Source organism: Malus sylvestris, chromosome 2 (assembly GCF_916048215.2).
Source record: "Malus sylvestris chromosome 2, drMalSylv7.2, whole genome shotgun sequence".
Classification (NCBI taxonomy): Eukaryota; Viridiplantae; Streptophyta; class Magnoliopsida; order Rosales; family Rosaceae; genus Malus; species Malus sylvestris.
In genome coordinates, this window is record NC_062261.1 from 1,639,801 (window position 1) to 1,666,039 (window position 26,239).

Consider the following 26,239-nt stretch of genomic DNA (forward strand, 5'->3'; position numbering starts at 1 on the left):
TTTGAATGATACTTATTTTGTTTGTTTTCGTGCTTGTTGAAGTGATTTTTAAACATAATTAAAAGTGTTGTGAGGTTAAATACGTTCCTCTCTATTTAGTATAAAAAAAAATATCGTTTGTTCAGTGTTGTGAATGCGAAAACAATAAAGAATTGTAATAACTAATTTTTTAATATTTGGAAAGGAAATCAAGCTTGATCCATGAATCACAAAAGAAATAGAATTTTATCACAATAAATGCACATGCTATTACCGTGTAAAACGAAAAAAAACAAGTGTACTACAACTCATAAACTCATCCAAATTAAAATATGAGTTCGATTTTCTCTCCTCCAAACTCTCTCTTCTCACTTTTCTCTTTATCTTTCTTTTTCTGTAAAGAAGTCAGCACAAGATGTTGACGTGATTTAGTGTGACCTTCAAATAGGAAAGGATCAAAAGGAAGAAGAATTTACAAAGTAGACAATCCTACTCTATTAGCAAAATGCGAGAACTTGATTCCTTTTCAATTCCTATTTCCAAGTATAGCAAATTTTTATAAAAAAATAAAATAAATAGTAAAAGTAAAGAATTAAGTGCAGTTTAATATTATTTTGTTCTTAGCAAAATGTTATATAGGTTTTTTTTAGTCAAAATGGTTAATGAGATTAACGCAATTCTTCACATTGGTTTCTAATATTTGAAATCAATAGAATTGATCATTGAGTTTGTCCACTGCCAATCATTTTGGTTATTCCGTGCAAAATCTCTATTAAATAATGACCAAAATGATAATATATCCTCAATTTAATAAACAACGCGTCATACTACCAAAAAAATGAGATTCTTGCTGAATCCGAGTTTGTTGCTCCAACCATTACCAAACTAATACATATTCCGTTTAGTACTTCAGGTGCTTATGTTGAGTATAATGTAAATCTCATAGTGGATCAATTCCAACGAGCCTTTCTTTCGGCATCAATGGGAAAATAAAACGAAGCACCTAACAATGTATCTTCATAGACTAAGAAATACGAGATCGCCTTTTTCATTTTGGGGTGATGGAGGAATCGTACCATTCGAGCCTTTTTTTTCATGTTTTTCCCGGAGGTCTAGAGAAAGCGACAATCAATAGGATTTTCCCAATACTCAATTTCCGAAAGGAAGAATGTGAAATTCTTTTTCCTTTCTGCAGAAACCAGGAGATTTCAAATAGGTTATACCATATCGACCGTCCAATCAACAAAGATCTGATGAATGACCACTTTTTGAGCCTACAAAAGGAAATTCCATTAGAACATATAACAGAGGAGTGAATGAGGGAATACGAGACCATAAGAAGGAATTCATAGAACTTCATATTCTAGTACCAAAGGATGAGGTATGTGGATAATAAAAATAATACAAAAATAATGTAAAAAGAATAATTAGTCATATGGATATGTAAAATACAGGATTTCCAATCCTAGCAGGAAAATGAGGGAAACAAATACTCACTTTAAAGTGGGTAAACATAATTTCATACTCGATCTCATAGATAAATATAGAATTCTGTCGGATACAGTTTTCTTTCGATTTCTCCCTTGTAACCGTTACCCGCAAGTGTGTCTGCACTCCCAAACTGACTTGACGAGGGATCCATTCTCATGAACAAACACAACCCCTACACACACCTAGTAGCACAACAAACACAATCCCTACACACACCTAGTAGCACCCCTTCCTGCATATCCATACAAGACACGAGTAGGCAGGTCAAGGTCCTACGAGGTACCCACTACTCGGAGTACCCTCCCAAAATGAAAAAAAATGTGTCTGTCAAGTTCAATTCTTTTTAGATGGGTTGGGCAAGTTTGACTAGAAATATTATGCTTACACATAAGACAATCCCTCTTTTCGAAAGCTTCGCAGGGACTATTTTACGACGACAGACGATCGCATGTAGGGGTTTAAACGTTGACACAATTTGAGGGTATTTTTGTAATTTTTTCTTTATTTAACAAAGATTCTTAATAGAATAACTAAAATGAATGATAATGGACAAACTATGAATCAATCTCACAAACTATTTTGACTAAAAAACTTATTATATATATTTTTAGAAATATATTACAGAAAAAATAAATTAAATAATAGAACTATGCAAGCGGGAGCAGCGTATCATCGGCCAACAGTGGTGGAGTCCCGAATCCAGCCAATTCTGCAGATAAGAAATGACAGAGACAGATTGAGAGAGAGAGAGAGTCCCCCAAACACAATCATATACAAAAGCAAACACCCACTTTACTTTTAACACTTCAATCGAGTTCCGTGTCCCGACGCTCCGCCGTCCGCCGCCGCCACCCGCAAAACACAGAACCATGTTCGTCGGCAGCCTCAATACGGCGGAGGACCCCGAATCCATCACCGCCCCGTTAATCTCGCGCCAGCGATCCGCCCCGAACTCCACGTCGCAGGTGGCTCTGGTGGGCGCCAATGTCTGCCCGATCGAGAGCCTCGATTACGAGATTCTCGAGAACGAGTTCTTCAAGCAGGACTGGCGGAGCCGCGGGAAGGTCCACGCGTTCCAGTACCTATTCATGAAGTGGGTCTCGTGTTTCCTCATCGGCATCGTTGTTGGACTCATCGGATTTTGCAACAACCTCGCTGTCGAAAACATCGCCGGAATTAAGTTCGTTGTCACTTCCAACATGATGTTGCAGCGCAGGTTGCTCTGACTTTCACTTCAAGTTTGAATCTTGGTTGTTTTTTCTTTGGATTTTTGTCTTCAATTTTGTTTTGTTTTTTTTTTTTTTTGGTTGTTGTTGGGGATTTACAGGTTTTGGCTGGCTTTTGCTGTCTTCTTCTTGTCGAATTTTGGTCTCACTCTGTTTGCGGTTGTGATCACGGCTTTGGTGGCGCCGGCGGCCGCGGGCTCCGGTATACCGGAGGTGAAGGCTTACCTGAACGGCGTCGATGCGCCCAGAATATTTTCCATTAAGACTTTGTTTGTTAAGGTGACTTACTAACTCTGAGATTGTGTTTGTAAGTGCTTTTGTTGTGTAAGTGAATTGCTTGTTAGCAAAGCTGCTTTTGCCAATTCCAAGTTTGAATTGGGTTTTGCTTAATTTGTGTGAAAGTTAGCAACTTGATAGTTTATGAATTCAACCATGTAATCTGAACTTACACATTGAGATAATTATGAATTCTGCATATGAAAATTTAGGAATTGAACCGAAATTCGATTTGCTAAATTTCAGATTTTTCTTTTGTTTCAGATTGTTGGTAGTGTTACTGCAGTGTCATCGTCTCTTCTTATCGGAAAGGCAGGGCCCATGGTGCATACCGGTGCATGTGTTGCATCATTGGTGGGTCAGGGAGGATCGAAGAAGTATGGCTTGACATGGAAATGGCTGCGATACTTCAAGAATGATCGTGACCGTAGGGATCTCGTAACGTGTGGAGCAGCTGCTGGAATTGCTGCCTCTTTCCGTTCCCCTGTTGGTGGTGTACTCTTTGCATTTGAAGAAATGGCATCTTGGTACACTAACTTCTCTATCTGAACTCGTTTGTTTTGTTGTTGCTTTCGTTTGTAGTAGAAGTAAGAATGATTTCTGTTAGACTCAATTATTGACCTACTCGTGAAATACGGGTGCAAAATGGATTTCCAATTATATTTCTTGCATTTAACCCAAGTGTTTCCGTTTGTTTCAATATTCAATACCTAACCATACGTCTTGGATCCAGCAGATTGGCACATATTTATCTAACCGAGTTTTTGTTTTGTAGGTGGAGAAGTGCACTTCTGTGGAGAGCTTTCTTTACAACTGCTCTAATCGCGATTGTACTTCGAGCTCTGATTGATGTTTGCTACAGCGGGAAATGTGGGCTATTTGGTACTGGGGGGCTGATAATGTTTGATGTTTATTCAGCTAGTATATCATATCACATTACCGATGTGCCTCCTGTGCTCCTCCTTGGCTTTGTAGGCGGCATGTTGGGCAGCCTATACAATTCTCTATTAACAAGAGTTCTCCGAGTATACAATATCATCCATGAGTAAGCGCTTCAGCTTAGTGACGTCTGCACAGATTAGTATATGTAAGATGTTCTGAAAACCCATAATTTGCTGACTGACGTTCCCTTGATGTTTTCCTTTGTCCAGGAGAGGTGTCATGTATAAAATTCTTATAGCTTGCACAATCTCCGTTTTCACATCTTGTCTTCTCTTTGGATTACCATGGCTTGCATCTTGTCGACCTTGCCCACCTCATGCAGCAGAAGCCTGCCCTACGATTGGACGGTCTGGTAACTACAAGAAGTTTCAGTGCCCTCCTGGTCATTATAATGACCTTGCCAGCCTCATATTTAACACGAATGATGATGCTATTAGAAACCTCTTCAGCAAGAACACTGATTCTGAGTTTCAATATTCCTCAATTATCATATTCTTTGTCACCTGTTTTTTCTTAAGTATCTTCAGCTACGGGGTTGTTGTGCCAGCTGGTCTTTTCGTACCTGTTATTGTGACTGGTGCATCTTATGGGCGTTTTGTCGGAATGCTAGTTGGCAAACACTCGAATCTCAATCATGGTCTATATGCTGTGTTGGGTGCTGCTTCTTTTCTTGGTGGAACCATGAGGATGACGGTCTCGCTCTGTGTAATTATTCTGGAATTGACCAATAATCTGTTATTGCTGCCATTAATAATGGTGGTTCTTCTTGTTTCCAAGACAACGGCGGATGCTTTCAATGGTAATATATATGATCTTATTATGAAAGCAAAGGGTCTTCCCTATCTGGAAAGTCATGTTGAACCGTACATGAGGCAGCTGACAGTAGCGGATGTAGTAATAGGGCCACTTCAACTCTTTCAAGGCATTGAGAAGGTTGGTAACATAGTACACGTCCTCCGGACTACAGGGCATAATGGGTTCCCTGTGATTGATGAGCCTCCGTTGTCTGAAACCCCCGTTTTGTATGGTTTAGTCCTCCGCGCTCATCTTATTGAATTGTTGAAGAAGAAAGCATTCGTGTCCACCCCAGTTCGGACGAGCACCAATTCTTTTAAACTCTTCTCATCGGTGGATTTTGCCAAGAGGGGTTCAGGCAACGGTGACAAGATAGAAGACATAGAATTGACTGAGGAAGAGAAGGAAATGTTCATTGACTTGCATCCCTTCACCAATGCTTCACCGTATACGGTTGTGGAGACAATGTCACTAGCAAAGGCGCTCACACTTTTCCGAGAAGTTGGCTTAAGGCACCTTCTAGTGATACCCAAGTTGTCCAATGTAAGTGCGCATTCCCTGAAGTTTTTGTAGCTAACATCACGGTGTTGTGATATACATGAACCGCCACATATTATGCTAATTACTTACCAATCCATATTATTCCTTACAGCAGTTTTCTTACTAATGTCTTGTAATATCTACGCGTAATTGCAGAGATCACCCGTGGTGGGTATATTGACGAGGCACGACTTCATTCCAGAACATATACTGAGCTTACACCCTATGCTGGTAAGGAGCAGGTGGAAAAGATTAAGATTCCGGCTGCCACCTCCGTCTAAACTCTTTTAGGCATTTTCAGCCTAGCACTGAAGAAAAAGGTCTTGTAAATGATCTTCAGTCGAGGGTATGGAATCACGACAAGTCCGGTATCTCATTATTTTTCAACTTCTTCATGGACTCCAGAGTAGAGGGCAGTAGTTTATATTGTCGAAATATATAGAGTTACGTTAGATACCATGATAAACCAGGAAAGGTGGTATTTTTGCTCTCTGATGGAAGTATTTGTGCGGACTAGATACTGCGCAGCCAAACAGAAGGAAACGAATATGGTCTTGATAGCTTTTTACAGTTGAACTCCATGCTAATTTTCCAAACTAAATGGTTGATCCCGCACTCGATAGAGAAAAATATTACAGCTACACAGCCCTGCTGACACATAGGGCTGGTTTGGTATTGCTGTGCTTTGAAAAAAAACTGTTTCTGACGTGCTGTGAGAATAAGTTCATTTTTGCTACTTCACGTTTTCAGTTTTTTTTTTCACCTAAAACTGTGAAAATAAGCTGTTTTTGATACCTACTTTTTATAAAAGCACCTCAGTACCAAATCAGTACATAATCATGTGGAAAATTGTGGTAAAATGGAAAAAAGCGGAACTAGGTCTGGACTTACCTCAATTGTTATACAACGGTACAAGACTTGGTAGTCAACATTTAAATGTAAATGCGTTTGTTTTATGGCTCCTCGTGACTTGTAGCAGTTGTTCGGTGTGACGGACAAAGATGCTGAGAGAGAAGTACACATCCAAAGTATGTTCGAGGGTGAAAAAGATGTCGAGAAAATGGCCAAAACGAATAGCAAACTAGTGTCTGAGCCTGCTCAAATTCAAATTTACATGGTAAGTTGAATGCGACATGAGGGATACTCACTACCCTCTCTTGACACTTCTAAGGTAGTCTACCCTTATTTTCTGTAACTGCACTATCACTGAGTTCATGTCCGGCCGATCAGCTCCAACGGGGGCGGCACATAACCGAGTAGCTTTACGAGATTCCGGTGATCAATTTTGGTGAGCAGTTCAACTTTGCTGCTGAATTCAGTTTGCAGATTCTCTCAGTGTTCCTATTATACATAGTTTCCATGTTAAACAAATAGCAATCGTTTGATTGAATCACTGACATGAGAATAAAAACTTCCTTAAAATCCACTCGAACCATAACAAATAATGCTATGCAGAAATACCATGTAAGCTTCAATGTTGAAATATTGAATCACGTCACATGCATACGACTTTAGTGGCGGAGCTAGGATTTTAACCTAAGAAGGCCCCAAAAGTTTCAGTTCGAAATGTTCTTCTCATCTTACAAAAATTACTTTGTTGTGTGGGGAGCAACATACCACCGTTGTTTGGGTCTGTGGTATGGTGTCGTCCACGTCATCCTCTTCCCTAAACCTAAACTTCAAGCCTCTGTGATTTTCTTCCTCTCTCCCTCCACACTAGAGTCCTACTCAAAGCTTACTATCAATTGATTGCCTGAACTTCATAGGAGCCACCAACCTCAAATCAACTCCAATGAAAGAAATTAGAGTAAAAAGGTCAAATTGGGGCCCTAAGCCTACAAAAACACTTTGGAAATCATAAGCATAACACAAGTTTTCTGCATGACAAAATGTCAGTCTCTTCATGTCTCCGCCTCTGTCCGTCCATTTGGAGACGAAACATTGGACTTTTGTGATAAAATTTCACAATTGAGATCCATTGAGCATGATACCACCCGAGGGTATTGGGCTCATGTGATTAAGTTGGGAACAACAACAAACGCTCAAACAACCAAAAATTACAGCTACACATAAGCACACTGGAAAATCATGCCAAACATTTAAATTCAAATGTGTTTGCTTTCAAGGTTGCAAAATGATTTCGCGTAGAAAAAAATGGCCAAACTGAAAAGCAAACTCGTGTCTTGTGACCAAATTGTTTTTACAGGGTAAGGTCGAATAAGGGGGAAGATGTCTCTCACATTATTTATACTACTGCCCTCTCTTGACACTTCTAAGGTAGTCTCCCCTTATTGTCCACAACTGCTCTTCCACCGATTTCATGTCCGGCCTATCAACTCGGGTGGGGGTATTCTGAAGTCTTCCACGGCATCCCCCGCTCTCTGCTGCAGTAACTTCCGTATATCCAACAATCTTCTATTGACTTCATCAGGTTTGTCCCGGTTTTGCCTCGACAAAACCAAGACCTCCTTCACATCCTTGCTTCCTGCATCTTCAATTTTATTAACAATCTTTTAAGAGCCCTATCCAACTCAACAATTTGTTGAGCGTAATCATCCAAGCAGCAGTAGTTCCACATGCGCAAGTTGGACAACTTGCCAACAAGCTTCACACCATCCTCCATTTGCATTTGAAGACTTTCAATTTCCTCGTTTGGGAGACCCAATTCGACGTTATGCTCTCCAATCTGTTGGATGTCTCTTGGTTCTAAAGAGTCTAGCGTGGACTTGAGGTCTCCGAGAAGGGTTTTAAACGTCCCACTCTTGCTCATCGCTTGCTTGATGCCATCGTAGAGCAGCGTAAACAGTGTTCCACCAATAAACTCCAGTGCCATAATTGTGAAACCTTGTCCAATTACACTGTCAACAGGCCAAGCTGTAGCGTTATGATCTTTCTGGAGTGGTTTAGTTTACAGGTCTATATTTGTTGGTAATCAAATTCAACCTTACATGGTAAGGGTAAGATTTCTCTAACAGTATACTTCTTGATACCAATAATGTTAATCATACCGCATTTTAATAAACATTGGTAGTGGCCAACAATTAGGCCAACAATTAGGCCCCATTTGACAAGGAACCCTAGCTGTCCAGCAGTAACATTTGAACAAAAGGGAGTCGTTTGATTTCTGGACTCTTGGTGATCTAGATTACAATGCTTTTTTTTTTGTTTGTAAACTTTTGATTATGGTCTAACAGTCCTTTTTTTTTTCTTTTCAAATTTTATGGTAAAAAATTCCGTGGTTGAAATTTAAATCAAACGGTCAAAATAATAAGAGATTTTTTTTAAAAACAAATCCACTTTTAAAATAAAATTTCAAATTCTATATATACTCATTCATCTAGGATGGTTATTAAGTTGCAAAAGAAATTATTCTGCGAAAAAAAAGAAGAAGAGTTAAGAGTTAAAACCATTCCATAACAAATAATACATTTTAGGTCATGAAATTTAGATCTAGAGGGTTGATCGACATTCATTGCTCCCTAAATTTTGTCTTTTAATACAATATTGTTGCCGAGCCGCAAATGAGTCAACGATGTTTCTGGTTGAAGTACCCAGCCAACAGAAAGAAAATAGCACAAAAGGGTCATAGGGTTTCGGGTCTGAAGAGCTTTAGCGGCTGCAGCCCTCAAGCAGGGCAGCAAGTCAGCAACTTATGGTACAGGCATCCGTGTGAATGATACAATCGTCATATAGACAAAAATTTACACATATCTTTGTATCATTAGCACGAAACGACACAATAATAATGTTATTACTGTGTACTTGGGTTGGGTCCCTAGTGCCGAAGATTCCTGTCCATGTTTTGGTTGGCAGAGTTCCTTGGTCGAGTCCTAAGTATCGAGGTCCTGGGGATGTCTTGGGCTCCAAGTTCCCCAAACCAGATCCTGAGTACCAAGTTGAAAGAGAAGTCCCACATTTGGAGACGAAACATTGGACTTTTATGATAAAATTTCACACTTGAGACCCATTGAGCACGATACCACCCGAGGGTATTAGGCATAGGTGATTAAGTTGGGAAAAACAACAACCAAGAATTACAGCTACACATAAGCACATTGAAAAATCATGCCAAATATTTAAATTCAAATGTGTTTGCTTTCAAGGTTGCAAAATGATGTCGCGTAGAAAAAAATGGCCAAACCGAAAAGCAAACTCGTGTCTTGTGACCAAATTGTTTTTGCAGGCTAAGGTCTAATAAGGGGGAATATATTGTAAGAATATGAGCATAAATATGAATCTATGAACTTAGTTATTGGTCTTGAGATTGAATGGGAAGTCTTATTGGGAATGGATTTTGTAATCCATATCACACCGGACTACTATTTAAGGGATTAGTTTCCTATAAGGATTCTAATAGGGGAATCCTTAGGGGATATGGCAAAGATTATGTTGTGTATATATAGTGGCCTCTGCTCTCACAGTTGATATGCTCGATCATCGAACTAAGACCTATTATTAGTTAGAGCAAACTGATTACTGGAGAGAGGAGAAGGTGCACTGCTTAGTTGTTGCAAAATCTGGAATTGCTGCTTCTTCAAGTTCGTCTGCAGGTAAGTTTCTTCTCTGTGCTACAGGCTTATGAATTGGGTTTGTGTTTTGATCATTGTGATTCATAATTACATGTTTTTGGTATATGTTTATTCTAACATGTGGTATCAGAGCCTGGTTTACATGTTTATGAATTCAATCTTGAAATCAAATGGTTTGAATAATAATAATTACATGTTTTTGGTATATGTTTATTCTAACATGTGGTATCAGAGCCTGATTTACATGTTTATGAATTCAATCTTGAAATCAAATGGTTTGAATATAATAATAATAAAACATGTTTAAACTATTACCATTGACTTTTCTGCAAAACTACTGGTTGAAGCTGTTTTCCCAATTTGGGGTTTTGATTAGCAACTTCATCGATCAAAACATGTTCTGGGTTTTGTGATTCTCTCAACTCTTAAATCAATTTTTTCAATTTGGATAATTATTTCTGCTGCGCTGTTCCAAATTGAAATTTGCAGAAGGTATGTTTAATAATTTGTATTGTTCTGTCAATGTTTGCTTTATATTTCAATGCATAGATTGGGTCAAGGTTTCTGTTAAGTTTTTTAATAAAAATTAAAATTGTTGATGCACAAAATCAGCGAAGACTTTGGTACAACAGAAAGTGTCAGGTTTTATGACCTTCGCTTGGTTGCTTCGGTCACTAGTGAGGATAAGTACGTAAATGAATAGAGACAGAGAAGCAAACACAGGATGTACGTGGTTCACCCAGATTGGCTACATCCACGGAGTAGAGGAGTTCTTATTAGTAGTGAAGGGCTTACACAAGTACAAAGGATCAAGCTCTCAATTTAGTGAGTTCTTGTGAATGATTTAACACAAAATGGCATTAGGCAATATTGTGGGGGAATGACCCCTATTTATAGAAAAACTTGTAGCTTTGTCACATTGACATGTGTCATGTTATGATTGGTTCTTGATGTTGACACGTGCTGCGCTCTAATTGGCTTCTAATCTTGACACGTGTCGAGTAGTGATTGGCCTCCTGGTCGGAGGGGAACTCTTCTGGGTCCTTGACAGTATAGCGTTGGCCGGTGCTCGGTAGTTTCGGGATTGGTCAAGTATGGTACAAACAGTGCTCCCCTAAGTTCCCGAGTGAGGGAAACTCCTCGGTTGGGGACTTGCAAGATCCAATCCCTTGAGTAATCACGAAACTTCTAAGTACCGAAGTGTGGTCTGATCTTCATCTGCCCTTCTCTGGAAGTACCTTTCCTCCATCCGGGAATGGTGTACTTAGCTGATGTTGACGCACAAGGTAATGTATCAATTTCACTTGAAGCTTAGTTGTAGTTTCGGGCTTAGTCAAGTGTGATACAAACCCTATAGTAGGAGTCCCCCAAGTCGCCGAGCTAGGAGATCTGCCGAAAGAGGTGACAGACAAGGTAAGCAGTCAAACTTCCAAGTAAGCAACCCAGGATCAGAGGTTTGACGTCGGCTTCCGGTTGATTGTTCTCATTCTCCTTGTCTCTCATTCAACTGCCAGGATAAGGAGAAGCAAATGGATAAGAGATGATATGAGATACTTTTGCTTTTGAAGAAGTAACTTTCCACAGGCTTATTCTTGAACTGTGCTGGAGGGTTTTCTGGTGCCCTTCAGAGTATAAGGCCGACTCAAAAATTTGAGGGTCAAAACAAGTCCATCAAATCTAGAGTACGTTCGACCTTGATGATATGAGATACTTTTGCTGTTGACGGAATAATGAATGTGGTATGGAAAGGTGTCGTGCTGTAGTGATCTGTTTCAGCTCACCGTTGAACCTTCTGCTTCAATCTTTTGCATGGCAGAAGTGGTGTGCAACCTTTGCATTTAAATGGTCCTTCAGAACATTCCTTCATAGTGACTCATCCACGCTTGGCAGCTTCAGTGTAAAGAGCCAATATCTGATCAACTGTCATGAGGTATTTGCCGGTGGAATTCGTGACCTTGACAGCAGTTGAGGATGAGTACTCGAGAGCAATGCTAAGTAAGCAACCAGGCAAAGGCTCCAGGCAGTCAGTTCCAAATTGGAGGTTTGATTTCAGGTTCCGACTGACTGCTCTCTTTCTCCTTGTCCTGCAGGTGTGGACAAGGACAAAGACAAAGACAGGGAGAAAGCATGATATGGGATACTCTTGCTTTCGACCCTGATGATATGAGAAACTCTTGTTCTTGGTGTGGCTTATTTGCTGAGGTATTATCGGGGGGAAATAAAGCTGAGTATTTCGAGAGGTTATGTTGAGGGTGCCTTTTCGAATGCGAGAAAGGGTTGAGCATTTTTGCAGGTTTGCCTGTCCGTTGAGGAGGGAGGTCAATGTATATAGGGATTTCCCAATAACAAGTAGTAATGCTATTCCTTTACCCTTCTTGGTCACAGCAATGTAGTGGGAGCTGCCAGCTTCACGTGTTTTAATTTTGTCAGAGCACTTTGAAAAAGTGGTATGTGGTATCTGGAAAGCTGATATTACGTGTGGAGATTACAGACAAGCTTTATCTAAGGAAATCTGGCTCTCGAAGTTCTGAGAGTTGTGCCTCTTCGGTTTTCGAACAAGCAATCCCGTCGAGGATCTGACTCTCGAGATTTGGAAAGCGGTGCTACTCCGGTTTTTGAGAAAGTAATTATGTTGGGAGTCTTTTCTCGAATGTGAGTAAAGGTTGGTCGTTCTTGCCAACCTGTCTTGCCACAAAACACGGAGGTCGACACACATAGGGACTTTCCAGTTGTCAAGCAGTGGTGCTGTTCCTTTACCCTTATGGGTAATAGTAGGGTAGCTGGCACTTCGAAATTCTCGTGCCTAAACTTTGTCAGAGATCTTTGACAAAGTTATATGTGGTACCCGAGGAGTTGATGGTGCATATGGAGAGCGGTGATTGATCAGTAAGATTCACGTGCTTTCTACTTCACCAGAAATCTTCGACAGATTGCCCGTAATTTCCGCAAAGCTGATTGTGCATGTGACAGGTGCTGACGAGGCTGCAAAAGCAGGTGCTTCTTCGATTTCTGAGATCGGCCCTCGTGGTCTCTGAGCAGCCCAGCTTTTGAGAAAGCATTCGCCTCTTCGATTTCTGAGATCGGCCCTCGTGGTCTCTGAGCAGCCCAGCTTTTGAGAAAGCAAATGCCTCTTCGATTTCTGAAGCTCCGTCGAGTGCAGATTTTTATAGAGTCTGGCATTAAGTTCCACAGCACACTTGAATCTCTACCAGTAGAAGCTCATTTCTTGCACTTCTAAGATCTTGATTTGTCTGACCTCTTCCTTCTTCAACACATTTGAAAATGTCTGGACCCTCCGACCGTCGTTTTGACTTGAACCTTGGAGAAGAGACATCCACGCCTTCTCCAGACAACATATGGCGCCCATCCTTCATATCCCCTACTGGTCCTCTTACCGTTGGGGATTCTGTGATGAAGAATGATATGACCGCTGCAGTGGTGGCCAGGAACCTTATCACTCCCAAAGATAACAGACTACTTTCCAAACGGTCTGATGAGTTGGCTGTTAAGGACTCTCTGGCTCTTAGTGTTCAGTGTGCAGGTTCTGTGTCTAATATGGCCCAACGCCTATTTGCTAGAACCCGCCAAGTTGAATCATTGGCTGTTGAAGTGATGAGTCTCAAACAGGAGATTAGAGGGCTCAAGCATGAGAATAAGCAGTTGCACCGGCTCGCCCATGACTATGCTACAAACATGAAGAGGAAGCTTGACCAGATGAAGGAATCTGATGGTAAGGTTTTACTTGATCATCAGCGGTTTGTGGGTTTGTTCCAAAGGCATTTATTGCCTTCGTCCTCTGGGGCTGTACCTGGTAATGAAGCTTCAAATGATGAACCTCCAATGCCTCCTCCTTCTGGGGTTTTGTCAAGTACTGAGGCTCCGGATAACCACCCTCCGGTGCTTTCTCTTTCTGGGGCTCTACCGACTGCTGAGACTTCCCCTAAGCAACCTTTGTGAAGGCTCCCTTTTGTTTGTTTATTTTGACTCATGTATATGTACATATTTGTGGCTTATCGAAAATATTAATAAATAAGCTTTGCTTCATTTCAACATATTGTGTTAAATACACCAAAGCCTTCTTCATAAAGTTCTTTGAATTTTTGCTTTTGTTGAAACCTGTATTGTTGAAGCTTTGTGAGTGAAGCATGTAGTTTGAGGTAGTGTTCCCTTAATTTCCCGAGTGAGGAAAACTTCTCGGTTGGAGACTTGAAAAATCCAAGTCACTGAGTAGTCACGAACTTTTGAGTACCAAGGCGTAGTAGCATATGGTGGGAGTCCCCCAAGTCTCTAGTCGAGGGAGTTGACGAATGAGGTGTCTTGCTAATAGTCCATGTCGTAAGTACCAAAACTTCATTCTTTTGTTTTCTAAGTGGTAGCCCCGGACTTTTTCTTCATAGATTTTGTTTATGAAGGTTGCTAGGCCCGAATAAGTGGAATTGCAGAAGGTGTAACCGTTGGTGCATTAACATCATAATGGAAGCATCACAATGATGGAAGCATCACAATGATGAAAGCATCATAATGATGAAAACACCATAATGATGAAACATCATAATGATGTTTCTTTGGTGGAATTGTTTTTCATTTCCCCTAACAACCGGAATTGTTTTTCAACATAACACCATCATCTGTAGGTCGAATCACAAAGTTGTCTTCATGAAAGTTGTTCGTTAATTCCTTAACTACAACATATCCAAATTGGAGAGCCATCGGAGCAGTACAACTCCAGAAATCCAGGTATGATGAGTGACTGTTTATCATTTGTCTGTCAACCCGTCAGATTTGTTGTGAGCTTTGAAACTCTATTTTCTCTTGCTCAGATCAGCATGCTTTCTTCATTGAAGTTGTTCCTCAGCTTGTGAACTACAACATATCCAAATTTGAGATCCCTCGGAGCTGTATAACTCAAGAAACTCAGGTATGATGAATGACTGGTTATTATTTTTCTGTCAACCCGTCAGATTTGTTGTGAGCTTCGAAACTCCATTTTCTCTTGTTCAGATCGGTATGCTTTCTTCATTGAAGTTGTTCCTCAGCTTGTGAACTACAACATATCCAAATTTGAGATCCCTCGGAGCTGTATAACTCAAGAAACTCAGGTATGATGAATGACTGGTTATTATTTTTCTGTCAACCCGTCAGATTTGTTGTGAGCTTCGAAACTCCATTTTCTCTTGTTCAGATCGGTATGCTTTCTTCATTGAAGTTGTTCCTCAGCTTGTGAACTACAACATATCCAAATTTGAGATCCCTCGGAGCTGTATAACTCAAGAAATTCAGGTATGATGAATGACTGGTTATTATTTGTCTGTCAACCCGTCAGATTTGTTGTGAGCTTCGAAACTCCATTTTCTCTTGTTCAGATCGGTATGCTTTCTTCATTGAAGTTGTTCCTCAGCTTGTGAACTACAACATATCCAAATTTGAGATCCCTCGGAGCTGTTTAACTCAAGAAATTCAGGTATGATGAATGACTGGTTATTATTTGTCTGTCAACCCGTCAGATTTGTTGTGAGCTTCGAAACTCCATTTTCTCTTGTTCAGATCGGTATGCTTTCTTCATTGAAGTTGTTCCTCATCGACTCTTTCATAACATATCAAAAATTCAGGATGAACTAACGGTTAAATATTTCCAGATCTTCGAAACATCACAACAGCTTCGAAATCTGCAAGAAGCCGACTATCATGTTTGGAGCTTCAACACTTTAATTTCCGTCGCTCAAACAGAAATGGTTCCTTCTTGAAAGTTGTTCATATGCTCAAGAACTATAGGGTGTCCAAAATTCAGCTCCATTGGAGAAGAGCAGAGGTTGCAGAAATTTGATAGATGAAAGGAGGCGGAAGAGGGAGAGAGAGAAAAAGTCTCTTGGGTTGGATTTCTATTTTGGGGCAGATTCCAATTTTTGTAGCACCTTCATTATTGATGAATTGCTTGTACTTTTGTCCATTATGAAATTTGGGACTTTGGCTTGTTGTTGGATCTATTATAATATGTTTGGGAACATATATAAGTGAATAAATAAGAAGGAAAATTTTGGGCCCTTGTGGGTGTAAAACAAAAAATGTTTATGTTTACCCAAGTGTTTTTGTACAAGTTCAAGGGCATCTTGGGTTTTGTGAACAAAATTTGTTTATTTGGAGCAAGGTTTTGTGTTGAAGCTTTGTAGGTGAAGCTTTGGTGTTGAAGCTTTGTGGGTGAAGCTTTGGAGGTGAAGCTTTTCGGGTGAAGCTTGTTGGGTGAAGCTTTTTAGGTGAAGCTTTGTGGGTGAAGCTTTTTAGGTGAAGCTTTTCGGGTGAAGCTTTTTGGGTGAAGCTTTTTAGGTGAAGCTTTTCGGGTGAAGCTTTTTGGGTGAAGCTTTTTAGGTGAAGCTTTGATGGTGAAGCTTTTTGGGTGAAGCTTTTTAGGTGAAGCTTTTTGGGTGAAGCTTTTTAGGTGAAGCTTTGATGGTGAAGCTTTTTGGGTGAAGCTTTTTAGGTGAAGCTTTGTGGGTGAAGCTTTGGAGGTGAAGCTTTTCGGGTGAAGCTTTTTGGATGAAGCTGTTTTTTTTTTTTTTTTTTTTTTTTTTTTTTTTGGCGCTTGACACGGTCTTCATTTGCTTGTTTTGTAGTGACTGTGGAAGACAGATTGCTTTCTGATTGAGAAGGGTTCCGGCATCGCTTGCTATGAATGTAAAAGAGTGAGGGCTGAGTTGGCTAAATTACCTCTTTATTGAATTCATTGCCAAATGGCCTTCATTACATAGGATGCCGAACGGCTATAGCTCAACACTTGTACATCGTGAGTCTATTTGTAGTAGTACTTCAAGTGATCAGCGTTCCATGGATGGCCAAGGGTCTTGCCATCGGAGCTTCTAAGTGTGTAAGAGCCAGGGCGACTGATGCCAATGACTTCATACGGTCCATCCCAGTTTGGACTAAGTGTGCCTTCACTCGGGACTCTGTCGCAGAGTAATCTTTTCTTTAAGACCCAGTCTCCTATTTTGAAAGAACGAGGCTTGACCCTAGAGTCATAATAGTTGGAGATGCGCTGCTTGTAGGCGACATTCCTCAAGTGAGCTTGGTTTCTGTGTTCCTCGACTAAATCCAAGTTGAGGGTGAGTTGTTTGTCATTTTCACTTTGAATGTAGTTCTGGACTCGGAATGTTGCTTGCTCGAGCTCAACAGGGACAACCGCCTCTGTGCCAAAGGCAAGTGAGAATGGAGTTTCTCCTGTTGAAGTCCGATATGAAGTGCGATATGACCAAAGAACTTGGGGTACAAATTCTGGCCAACAGCCTTTAGCTTTGTCCAAGCTGGTTTTCAAAGTGCGCTTGATTATTTTGTTGATGGCCTCAACTTGTCCATTAGACTGGGGATGAGCTGGAGAGGCAAAGCATAAGTTGATGTTGAACTTAGAGCAGAACAACCTGAACTTGTTGTTGTCAAACTGTCGCCCATTGTCAGTGACTATCGCATTGGGAATGCCGAATCTACAAAGGATGTTCTTCCACACGAAGTCTTCTATCTTTGCCTCAGTAATGGTTGCCAAGGGTTCTACTTCGGCCCACTTTGTGAAGTAGTCCACTGCAACGACTGCGTAACAGACTTTGCCCTTCCCTGCCGGCATTGGGCCGATCAAATCAAGTCCCCACTGGGCGAAGGGCCAAGGGCTGATCATAGGAGTAAGAGGCTCTGGAGGGGAATGAGGAATAGCCGCATATCGTTGACATTTGTCACATGAGCGGGATACTTTGATGGCATCCTGGTGGAGTGTTGGCCAGTAATATCCTTGGCGAAAAGTCTTGTGTGCTAGGGACCGAGATCCAGCATGATCTCCACAGACTCCCTCATGTATTTCCCGAAGGACGATTTCCGCCTCGGCAGGCGTAAGACACCTTAAGTATGGCAGGCTAAAACCTCGCTTATAGAGTTGATCATTGATGATCAGGTAGCGGGTAGACTTGTATCGAATTTGCTTAGCCTGGACTTTATCATTTGGGAGGGTGCCATGAGCAAGGAAATTATAGATCGGGGTGATCCAACTATCCCCCTGTTGTAAGTTGCATACTTCTGCGGCCATGGTGCTTGGTGTTGCCAACAGTTCGACATGAATTTTTCTTCCAATCTTGTCTTCCACAGCTGAGGCAAGGCGAGCCAGGGCGTCTGCATGACTGTTTGCCGCTCGAGGAACTTGGGTGATCTGGTAGTGGAAGTGCTTGAGCAAAAGTTGTGTTTGCGCAAGATATGCTGCCATGGAGCTGTCCTTAGCATCAAATTTGTTGGTAACCTGGTTGACCACTAATTGGGAGTCACTGAAAATATCAATTTGTTTAACCCCGAGGTGTTTGGCCAAACGTAATCCTGCTAGAAGGGCTTCATACTCGGCCTCATTGTTTGATGCCTTGAATTTGAAACGAAGAGCATACTCCATTGCTACTTTGTCGGGCGTAGTCAAGACTAGTCCCGCTCCACAGCCCTGTTGGTTGGATGAGCCATCAACATACAGACTCCATGCTGAGGTCGTTGATTATACTTTCTGAGCTTCCGATGGTAATGAAGCTACTGCTTCAGGTGTAGAAGCAATGTCAACAGGATATGTGAAGTCGGCGATGAAATCTGCTACTGCTTGGCCCTTCTCAGCTGGCTTTGGTTGGTAGGAGATGTCAAACTCACCCAACGCTATTGCCCATTTGATCATTCGCCCTGAAGTGTCAGGACTTTGGAGTATCTGTCGAAGAGGATAATTGGTAAGCACGATGATGGAGTGCGCTTGGAAGTAAGGGCGGAGTTTTCGAGCAGACATGACCAATGCCAGAGCCAATTTCTCAATGTTAGAGTACCGTGTCTCCGCATCTTGTAAGGCTTTGCTAGCGTAGTAGACAGGTCGCTCAATATTCCCATCCTTTCGAATGAGAACGGAACTTACGGCTGAAGCTGATACCGATAGGTAGATAATGAGAATGTCTCCTACCTCGGGCTTGGAGAGTAGAGGGGCTTTACTCATGTACTCCTTGAGGTTTTTGAATGCCTCGGCACATTCATCAGTCCATGTAATGTACTTCCTACTTCCCTTAAGTGCTTTAAAAAAGGGAGCACATTTGTCTGTGGCCTTAGAAATGAACCTGGTTAAGGCTGCCACCTTGCCAGTAAGGCTCTGGATGTCCTTTGAAGTTACCGGTTCCTTCATGTCGAGGATTGCTTTGATCTTCTCGGGATTAGCTTCAATGCCTCGTTGGCTAATCATGAAACCTAAGAATTTGCCAGAGCCTACGCCGAAGGCACATTTGTTGGGGTTTAACCTCATTTGATACCTCTTCAAAATAGTGAAAGTTTCATATAGGTTGGTGATGTGTTGGTCAGCATGTTTGCTCTTGACTAACATATCATCAACGTAAACTTCCATGCTCTTCCCAATCTGCTCGGCGAACATTGAGTTGACTAGTCTCTGATAAGTCGCTCCTGCATTCTTTAGGCCGAAAGGCATGACTTTGTAGCAATATAGTCCTCTGTCGGTAGTGAATGCTGTGTGTTCTTGATCCGAAGGGTTCATGAGGATTTGGTTGTATCCTGAGTAAGCATCCATGAAGCTCAGGAGTTCACACCCGGCCGTAGAGTCTATAAGTCTGTCAATAAGAGGAAGAGGGAAGCTATCTTTCGGACACCCTTTGTTTAGGTCGGTGTAGTCAACACACATTCTCCACAAGACCTTTTGAAGCAAAAGACTTTCTTTGGTCGGATTTTTCTTAACAAGGACCACATTTGCTACCCATGTCGGGTAATTGACTTCGCGGACAAAGCCTATGCCTTTGAGTTTTTCAACTTCTGTTTTCATTGCCTCGTATCGTTCAGCGTCATAAGATCTTCGCTTCTGTCTCACCGGCTTGATCTTGGGGTCAATACTCAAACGATGACAGATGACATCGGGAGAGATGCCTGGCATGTCCTCGTATGACCAGGCGAAGACTTCAGTGTTCTCTTTCAAAAAAGATATCAATGCTAACCGAAGGGGTGGTGACAATGTGGTGCCAATCTTCACCATGCGATCTGGATAATCTCTTGAGATAGGTACATTCTCCAACTCTTCAGCAGGTTGGGCTTGCTGGGTGAAAGAGTCATCTCGAGGATCATCGGGTTGATTGTTGCTATCAGGAAGATCCAAGTTCGCTTCATCTAGGCTGGTCTTTGTGACTTGGTCATGTACAGACAGGGTTTCCTTAGGTCCGGGCAAGTGTTGTTGCTTAACTGAAGTGTTGTAACATGATCGTTCACTAAGCTGATCTCCTCTGATGTAGTCGTTGCCATGGGGGGTTGGAAATTTCATCAACAGCATATGCGTGGATACCATAGCCTTGAGATCATTGATGCCTGTGCGCCCAAAGATGACATTGTATGCCGTTGGGCAGTCAACCACTAGGAAGTTAGTGGTAATGGTAGCCGTGTAAGGGCCTGTACCAATAGTAAAGGGTAAATGTATGCTCCCTAAAGGTTGCACGATATCACCGGAGAAGCTTATCAGAGGAGAAATCGAGCGATCGAGCAAGTGTTCAGCTACACTGAGTGCCCTGAAAGCTTCGGCAAACATGATATTGACCGAAGCCCCTGTGTCTACGAGGATTCGTCTAACATCAAAGTTGGCTATGTGAGCCTCCACGATCAATGGGTCGTTATGAGGGTAGATGATGCCTCTTTCTTCCTCAGGGTAGAAACATATCGGATCCCAGTTAGGCTTTTGATACTTCCCTCCCCTAATGTCTTCCACGTGAAACACTTGGTGACCAGGCCTCAGAATTCGTTCACTGTTTTTCATGGCCCTATTGGAAGATTCAGATATGGGTGTGCCGCCGCTTATGGAATATATGACATTCACCTGGCGTTGGTTACGGTTATCCCTTTGAGGGTGAAGGAGGAATTGATCAATTTTTCCTTCTCGTGCCAAAGCTTCAATACGATCACGGAGGATGATACATTTCTCGCTATCATGGCCGTTATGCTCATGGTAGCAACAAAACATGCCCGCGTTATTCGGGGGCGTGTAATCTGGGTGCCTCGGCTTTGGCTTTGGTATCAGGTGAGCTATGCTGGGGTAAATGGCCGCGCATGTGGCATTCAAGGGCGTGTATGTCTCATACCTTGGGGTAGGGGGTATCTTGACGCGGGTTTGACCCACTGCATTGACTGCCTGGGGGCGAGCGTTATTGTGGCGATACCCTTGGTTATCGGGATAGTGTCCCTTACTCTTTTTACTGAAATGAGAGTGGTGAGGATGGAAATCCTTCCTCTTGCCTTGAAATTGATATGTCTGTTGATTCGGCGAAGCATTATGCAAGGCATGGGGAGGTGCCACTGCTGTTTGGAAAGTCGAGGTCTTCTCATTTAGGTGAGTCTGGCTTCCACCTCCCACTTGTTGATAAAGGATGGTTGTAGGGGGTTTCTCCTGATATGTCTTTGCCTCGGCGGAGGCATGGTTATAAGCCTGCGCCATCACCTCAGAGTAAGTCTTCCAAGTATTGGCATTGATCATGTATTTAAAGAAACAATCACGTAGGCCTGCCGTGAAGGCTTTGAGGGCAGTCTTGTCGTCTGCCTCGGCACACCGGGAGTATTCATGGCTGAAGCGGCCAGCATACATACGTAATGACTCGTCTGGCTTCTGGCGGATAGTGTACAGGTCATCTGCAGAGTGCAAGCGATCGGTTTGGAAAATGTGTTGGGAAACAAATAGTTTCCTCAATTCCTCAAATGAGTCTACCGTCTCAGGTGTAAGACGACAATACCAATTTAGAGCTCCGCCAGAGAGGGTGGAGGGGAAGAGAAGACATCGCTCTTCGTCGGTGTGCATCCGGTATGCCATGGTGGACTCAAAGAGGTTAAGGTGCTCAATCGGGTCCTCTTTCCCAGTATAAAGTTGCAAGCCAAGCTTCTGCTTTGTCTTTGCTTGAAGGGGGGTGTTGAGGATCCTCCTTGTAAGAGGGCCAGGCCTGGGTTGGTTCCAGTCAGGTATTTCAGCCTGACGTTCAGCCTTCAACTTGTTTACTTCCTCAAGAAGTTGTAGGACAAGGGGGTCCTGAGCGGAGTTATGTGCCACTGGAGCTTTCTTTCGTAAATCTCCATCTCCTCTTGGAATTAGGAAGGTTTGATCAAGGGCATGTGATTTTTCCCTGGACTCGCTGTACTGGCTTCCAGGGTATGTCTGTCGGAACACCTCTGAGTCCCCTGTACCCTCATGTCTCTCTAGGACTTGTTGCCCATTCCCCAAGTTGGTGGCCGGCTCGGGCCGTGGCAGGGGACCGAGTCTCTCAGAAATCCTTGGGTCATTGATCTTTGAGCTTATATGGATGGAATTCTCTCGACGTTGCTTCAGGAAATCCCGACAATCGCGAAAGACGGCTTTCGATCCTTCTGCCCCTTCAGCAAAGAGGTGTCTCCCTCCGCTTCTCATGGTTCGGGTCGAAGCAACTGGGTTAAGAGAAGCCTCATGTTGATTATCAAATCGAGGGGTAATTTGTTCCCTATCAGGGATATCTATGTCGAATGCATGTGACCCTCCATGTTGGAGGGCACCCAGTTGATGGTTGACTTCCACGGGGGCAACAAGCTCGCGTGTCTGAGCTTGCCTAGCTTCGTGAAGTGTCTCGAAGAGCTTCTCATATTGCTCCTGGAGGACCTCATTCCTCATTGCTATCTTGTTGTTCTGAGCTTCCAACTCATCGACTTTAGCTTGAAGAAGAACTCGTTTTCCTTCCTTCTTTCGTTGTTTCGCACTATGTGCAAGGGGGGTGTCATTCTGTGTGCTGTGGCTTCCTTCGCTTCCCATGCTGGAGAGGGATGCCTGATCAAAAGAAAGTGTACGAATGATAGAAACCAGCTTGACACAGCTGAAGAAAGTAGGAATAAGTGTCGTTTCCCACAGACGGCGCCAAATGTTGATGCACAAAATCAGCGAAGACTTTGGTACAACAGAAAGTGTTAGGTTTTATGACCTTCGCTTGGTTGCTTCGGTCACTAGTGAGGATAAGTACGTAAATGAATAGAGACAGAGAAGCAAACACAGGATGTACGTGGTTCACCCAGATTGGCTACGTCCACGGAGTAGAGGAGTTCTTATTAGTAGTGAAGGGCTTACACAAGTACAAAGGATCAAGCTCTCAATTTAGTGAGTTCTTGTGAATGATTTAACACAAAATGGCATTAGGCAATATTGTGGGGGAATGACCCCTATTTATAGAAAAACTTGTAGCTTTGTCACATTGACATGTGTCATGTTATGATTGGTTCTTGATGTTGACACGTGCTGCGCTCTGATTGGCTTCTAATCTTGACACGTGTCGAGTAGTGATTGGCCTCCTGGTCGGAGGGGAACTCTTCTGGGTCCTTGACAGTATAGCGTTGGCCGGTGCTCGGTAGTTTCGGGATTGGTCAAGTATGGTACAAACAAAAATTACGATAACGAAACCCACGAAGAACTAATCCTATTGAAATTATCGAAGGTAATCTGGAGACCATGAATGATCAATCATGAATGAGACTACTATTGCTTTATACCTTGCGAAATATATGTATGCATATCTGTCTTAGTGCACGATTTAAAATCTGGGTTTTGTTTGATTTTGTCAAAATTTCAATAACAAAACATGGAGGTCATAATTGAATGAACATAATTAGCATGCTGATATTTTTTATTAGAGCTTATAATCAAGGCTGTATTTTTCCATATATTCAGAAAAGTTTTGTAGTTTTGGATGGTGGACTTATTGTAGAGGAAGTTTTGTTTGATGCTTTGGAAACATTTTGGTTGTTTTAAGCTTATGATTAGTCAATCGTTTTAAGTCAATGTTATGTTGCTTTCCTATAAGATCGATTTATGTTTTGGTCTTTTTGAAAAGTGGGAGCATATTATGTGATTGACTATTTAATATCAGTTTATGTTATGAGTCATATTTGCAGTCTGGATGTGTGTGAACTTAGAATCAATACTGCATTTTGGTTGTGGTTTATGAATCTCTGTTTCCATGTTTTGGAGTGTAATAGAATGATGGTCATACCGATGGATTCTCAGGTAAGGCTCTGTGGTCACTTCTTATAAATTGGAGAAGTTCATGTCTGAAACTGATCTCATGTTCAAGTGGGAGAAAATGTATGAATATGAACATGAGATTGGGTGTTTTTGACGGTGAATGGTTAAGTCCAATTAGAATAAGAAAGCCTTATGAGAAGCTGTGAACAAATCCTTGTTTTTGAAGGATTCTGTTAAAACTATTTGAACTAATATGGCTTGGAAAACATAAGTTGTTTTCTATAACGATTGTAATAGGAAATCCTTGTCAAGTTGTAAGAAGGATATATATGTGTTTTGGATTCAGTTTTATGCTTGAGAATCTTTGTGATTTGACTGGAGCAGTTGGTTGAATTCATCTATTGGTAATTCTTTATATTGGAATGAATTATTAGTTGATAGTTTTACTATCTGTTGGACTTAATTGTTTCGAATTAAGTTAAGGAATAATGGGAGTGGAAATTTAGGTCTACTAATGTCAGTTTGATCATAATGTTATTAGTGCAGATAGAACATAAGTAATCTGAGGGCATCATTTACATATTGGTTGTGATTGTAAGCTTTTGATTCTATGTTTTGAGATGTACAGATAGATTGTTTATGATGTTACTCAAAAGGCTTGGTGATCACCTTATTGTAAATCTTGATAGAACTAGTTTACTTGGTTCATACTTGCTCAAGTGGGAGAATGTAAGAATATGAGCATATGTATGAATCTATGAACTTAGTTATTGGTCTTGAGATTGAATGGCAAGTCTTTTTGGGAATGGATTTTGTAATCCATATCACACTGGACTACTATTTAAGGGATTAGTTTCCTATAAGAATTCTAATAGGGGAATCCTTAGGGGATATGGCAAAGATTATGCTGTGTATATAGTGGCCTCTGCTCTCACAGTTGATATGCTCGATCATCAAACTAAGACATATTATTAGTTAGAGCAAACTGATTACTGGAGAGAGGAGAAGGTGCACTGCTTATTTGCTGCAGAATCTGGAATTGCTGCTTCTTCAAGTTCGTTTGCAGGTAAGTTTCTTCTCTGTGCTACAGGCTTATGAATTGGGTTTGTGTTTTGATCACTGTGATTCATAATTACATGTTTTTGGTATATGTTTATTCTAACAGATATATCTCACATTATTTATACTACTACCCTCTCTTGACACTTCTAAGGTAGCCTGCCCTTATTGTCCACAACTGCTCTCCCACCGCTTTCATGTCCGGCCTAGCATCTCGGATGGGGGCTGCACATTGGATCCCCAAATCGAAGATTTTCATCAGAAGCTCTGCATCTATAGTTTCCTCCATTAAAGGATCAACCAATTCTGCCACCCTACCTTCATTCAACTTCTTGAAGGCCTGCAGAATGTTGAGACCGGATATAATCGTTACAGTTCGAATTTAATCTGGTTCAAATACATTATTGAGCAAATGAGAAGACTAATAGCTCATTCGCAATCATTTTATAACAATAATGCTAATCACATCTCATTTTAATACCAAGCAATATAGTTGGTGATTTTATCTCGTTGAATATTGACTATACTTACCCATCTGAGTGTCACCCGCTCTTCAGCAGGTCTCTTCGACTCCACTGGACGACGGCCAGTGAAAATTTCTATTAGTAAGATCCCGAAAGAGTAAACATCACTTTTCGGGGTGAGTTGATAGGTTTTCATATACTCAGGGTCAATATAACCGACAGTTCCTTTCACTTCGGTTGAAATGTGTGTTTCATCTGTTTCCACCGGGCCGAGCCTTGCAATTCCAAAATCTGCCACTTTGGCTTTCATGCTTTCTGTGAGAAGAATGTTGGAGGACTTCACGTCTCGATGGATGATTTGTTTTTCTGTTGTGAGATGAATAACGGATGAGGCATCAACCAGGTTGACAAATCGAAATCAATTTTCATCCGCATCCAGAAAGATAAAACTTAAACAGAAAACTGTGATGCCTGTATTAAATGAAGAGTTTTGTTACCAGCATATGTGTGAAGATAGGTAAGGGCATGAGCAACATCGATAGCAATTTCAAGTCGCTGGTTGAACTTTAGGATTTTCCCATGCTTACCTGCCCATGTAGCAGCATAATTATTTACCATCTCATCACTTTACAAATCAGAACTACCTATTGTTATGAAAGGACTTGAGTAAGCTTACGATCCAGATGTTCTCGAAGAGTACCATTCGGCACATACTCCGTAATGATAAGACGCTCATTTCCTTCATCAACATAACCTAGTAGCTTTACGAGATTTCGATGATCAATTTTGGCCAGCAGTTCAACTTCACTGCTGAATTCCGTTTGCAAATTCTCAAAGTGTTCCTATTATAAAGTTTCCATGAAACAAAAAATAGCAATCAATTGATTGAATCACGGACATGAGATAAAATCTTCCTTAAAAATCCACTCGAATGTTTGATAGAAA

General features: G+C 41.6%; 2 protein-coding genes and 1 long non-coding RNA gene across 5 annotated transcripts in view; 2 read left to right on the forward strand and 1 right to left on the reverse strand.

Moving 5' to 3' along the window:
- The first annotated feature begins 2,158 nt into the window (after positions 1–2,158).
- On the forward strand, positions 2,159–5,825 carry LOC126592214 (putative chloride channel-like protein CLC-g). The gene is made up of 6 exons (XM_050257941.1): positions 2,159–2,686; positions 2,798–2,975; positions 3,237–3,499; positions 3,748–4,017; positions 4,124–5,252; positions 5,406–5,825. The coding sequence occupies exons 1-6, from the start codon at positions 2,340–2,342 to the stop codon at positions 5,538–5,540; spliced, it is 2,322 nt and encodes a 773-aa protein (XP_050113898.1). The 5' UTR covers positions 2,159–2,339; the 3' UTR covers positions 5,541–5,825.
- Positions 5,826–7,291: 1,466 nt separating this feature from the next.
- The window catches only part of LOC126592231 (calmodulin-binding receptor-like cytoplasmic kinase 2), a 31,986-nt gene continuing 13,038 nt past the window's right edge, over positions 7,292–26,239 (reverse strand). For 2 of the 3 annotated variants that reach the window (XM_050257957.1, XM_050257966.1), the window contains exons 5-9: positions 25,971–26,136; positions 25,792–25,881; positions 25,362–25,660; positions 24,985–25,170; positions 7,292–7,526 (exon numbers count right to left, since the gene is read on the reverse strand). In XM_050257957.1, coding sequence (XP_050113914.1) covers positions 7,500–7,526; positions 24,985–25,170; positions 25,362–25,660; positions 25,792–25,881; positions 25,971–26,136 — 768 coding nt within the window. In that variant the 3' untranslated portion in view covers positions 7,292–7,499. Of the gene's footprint in view, positions 7,527–24,788; positions 25,171–25,361; positions 25,661–25,791; positions 25,882–25,970; positions 26,137–26,239 lie in introns of those variants that run through there. The other variant, XM_050257964.1, reaches the window with a different exon arrangement.
- On the forward strand, positions 13,792–16,324 carry LOC126592267 (uncharacterized). The gene is made up of 6 exons (XR_007612604.1): positions 13,792–14,515; positions 14,599–14,696; positions 14,780–14,877; positions 14,961–15,058; positions 15,415–16,141; positions 16,184–16,324. It is a non-coding gene; the product is annotated as an uncharacterized LOC126592267 (long non-coding RNA).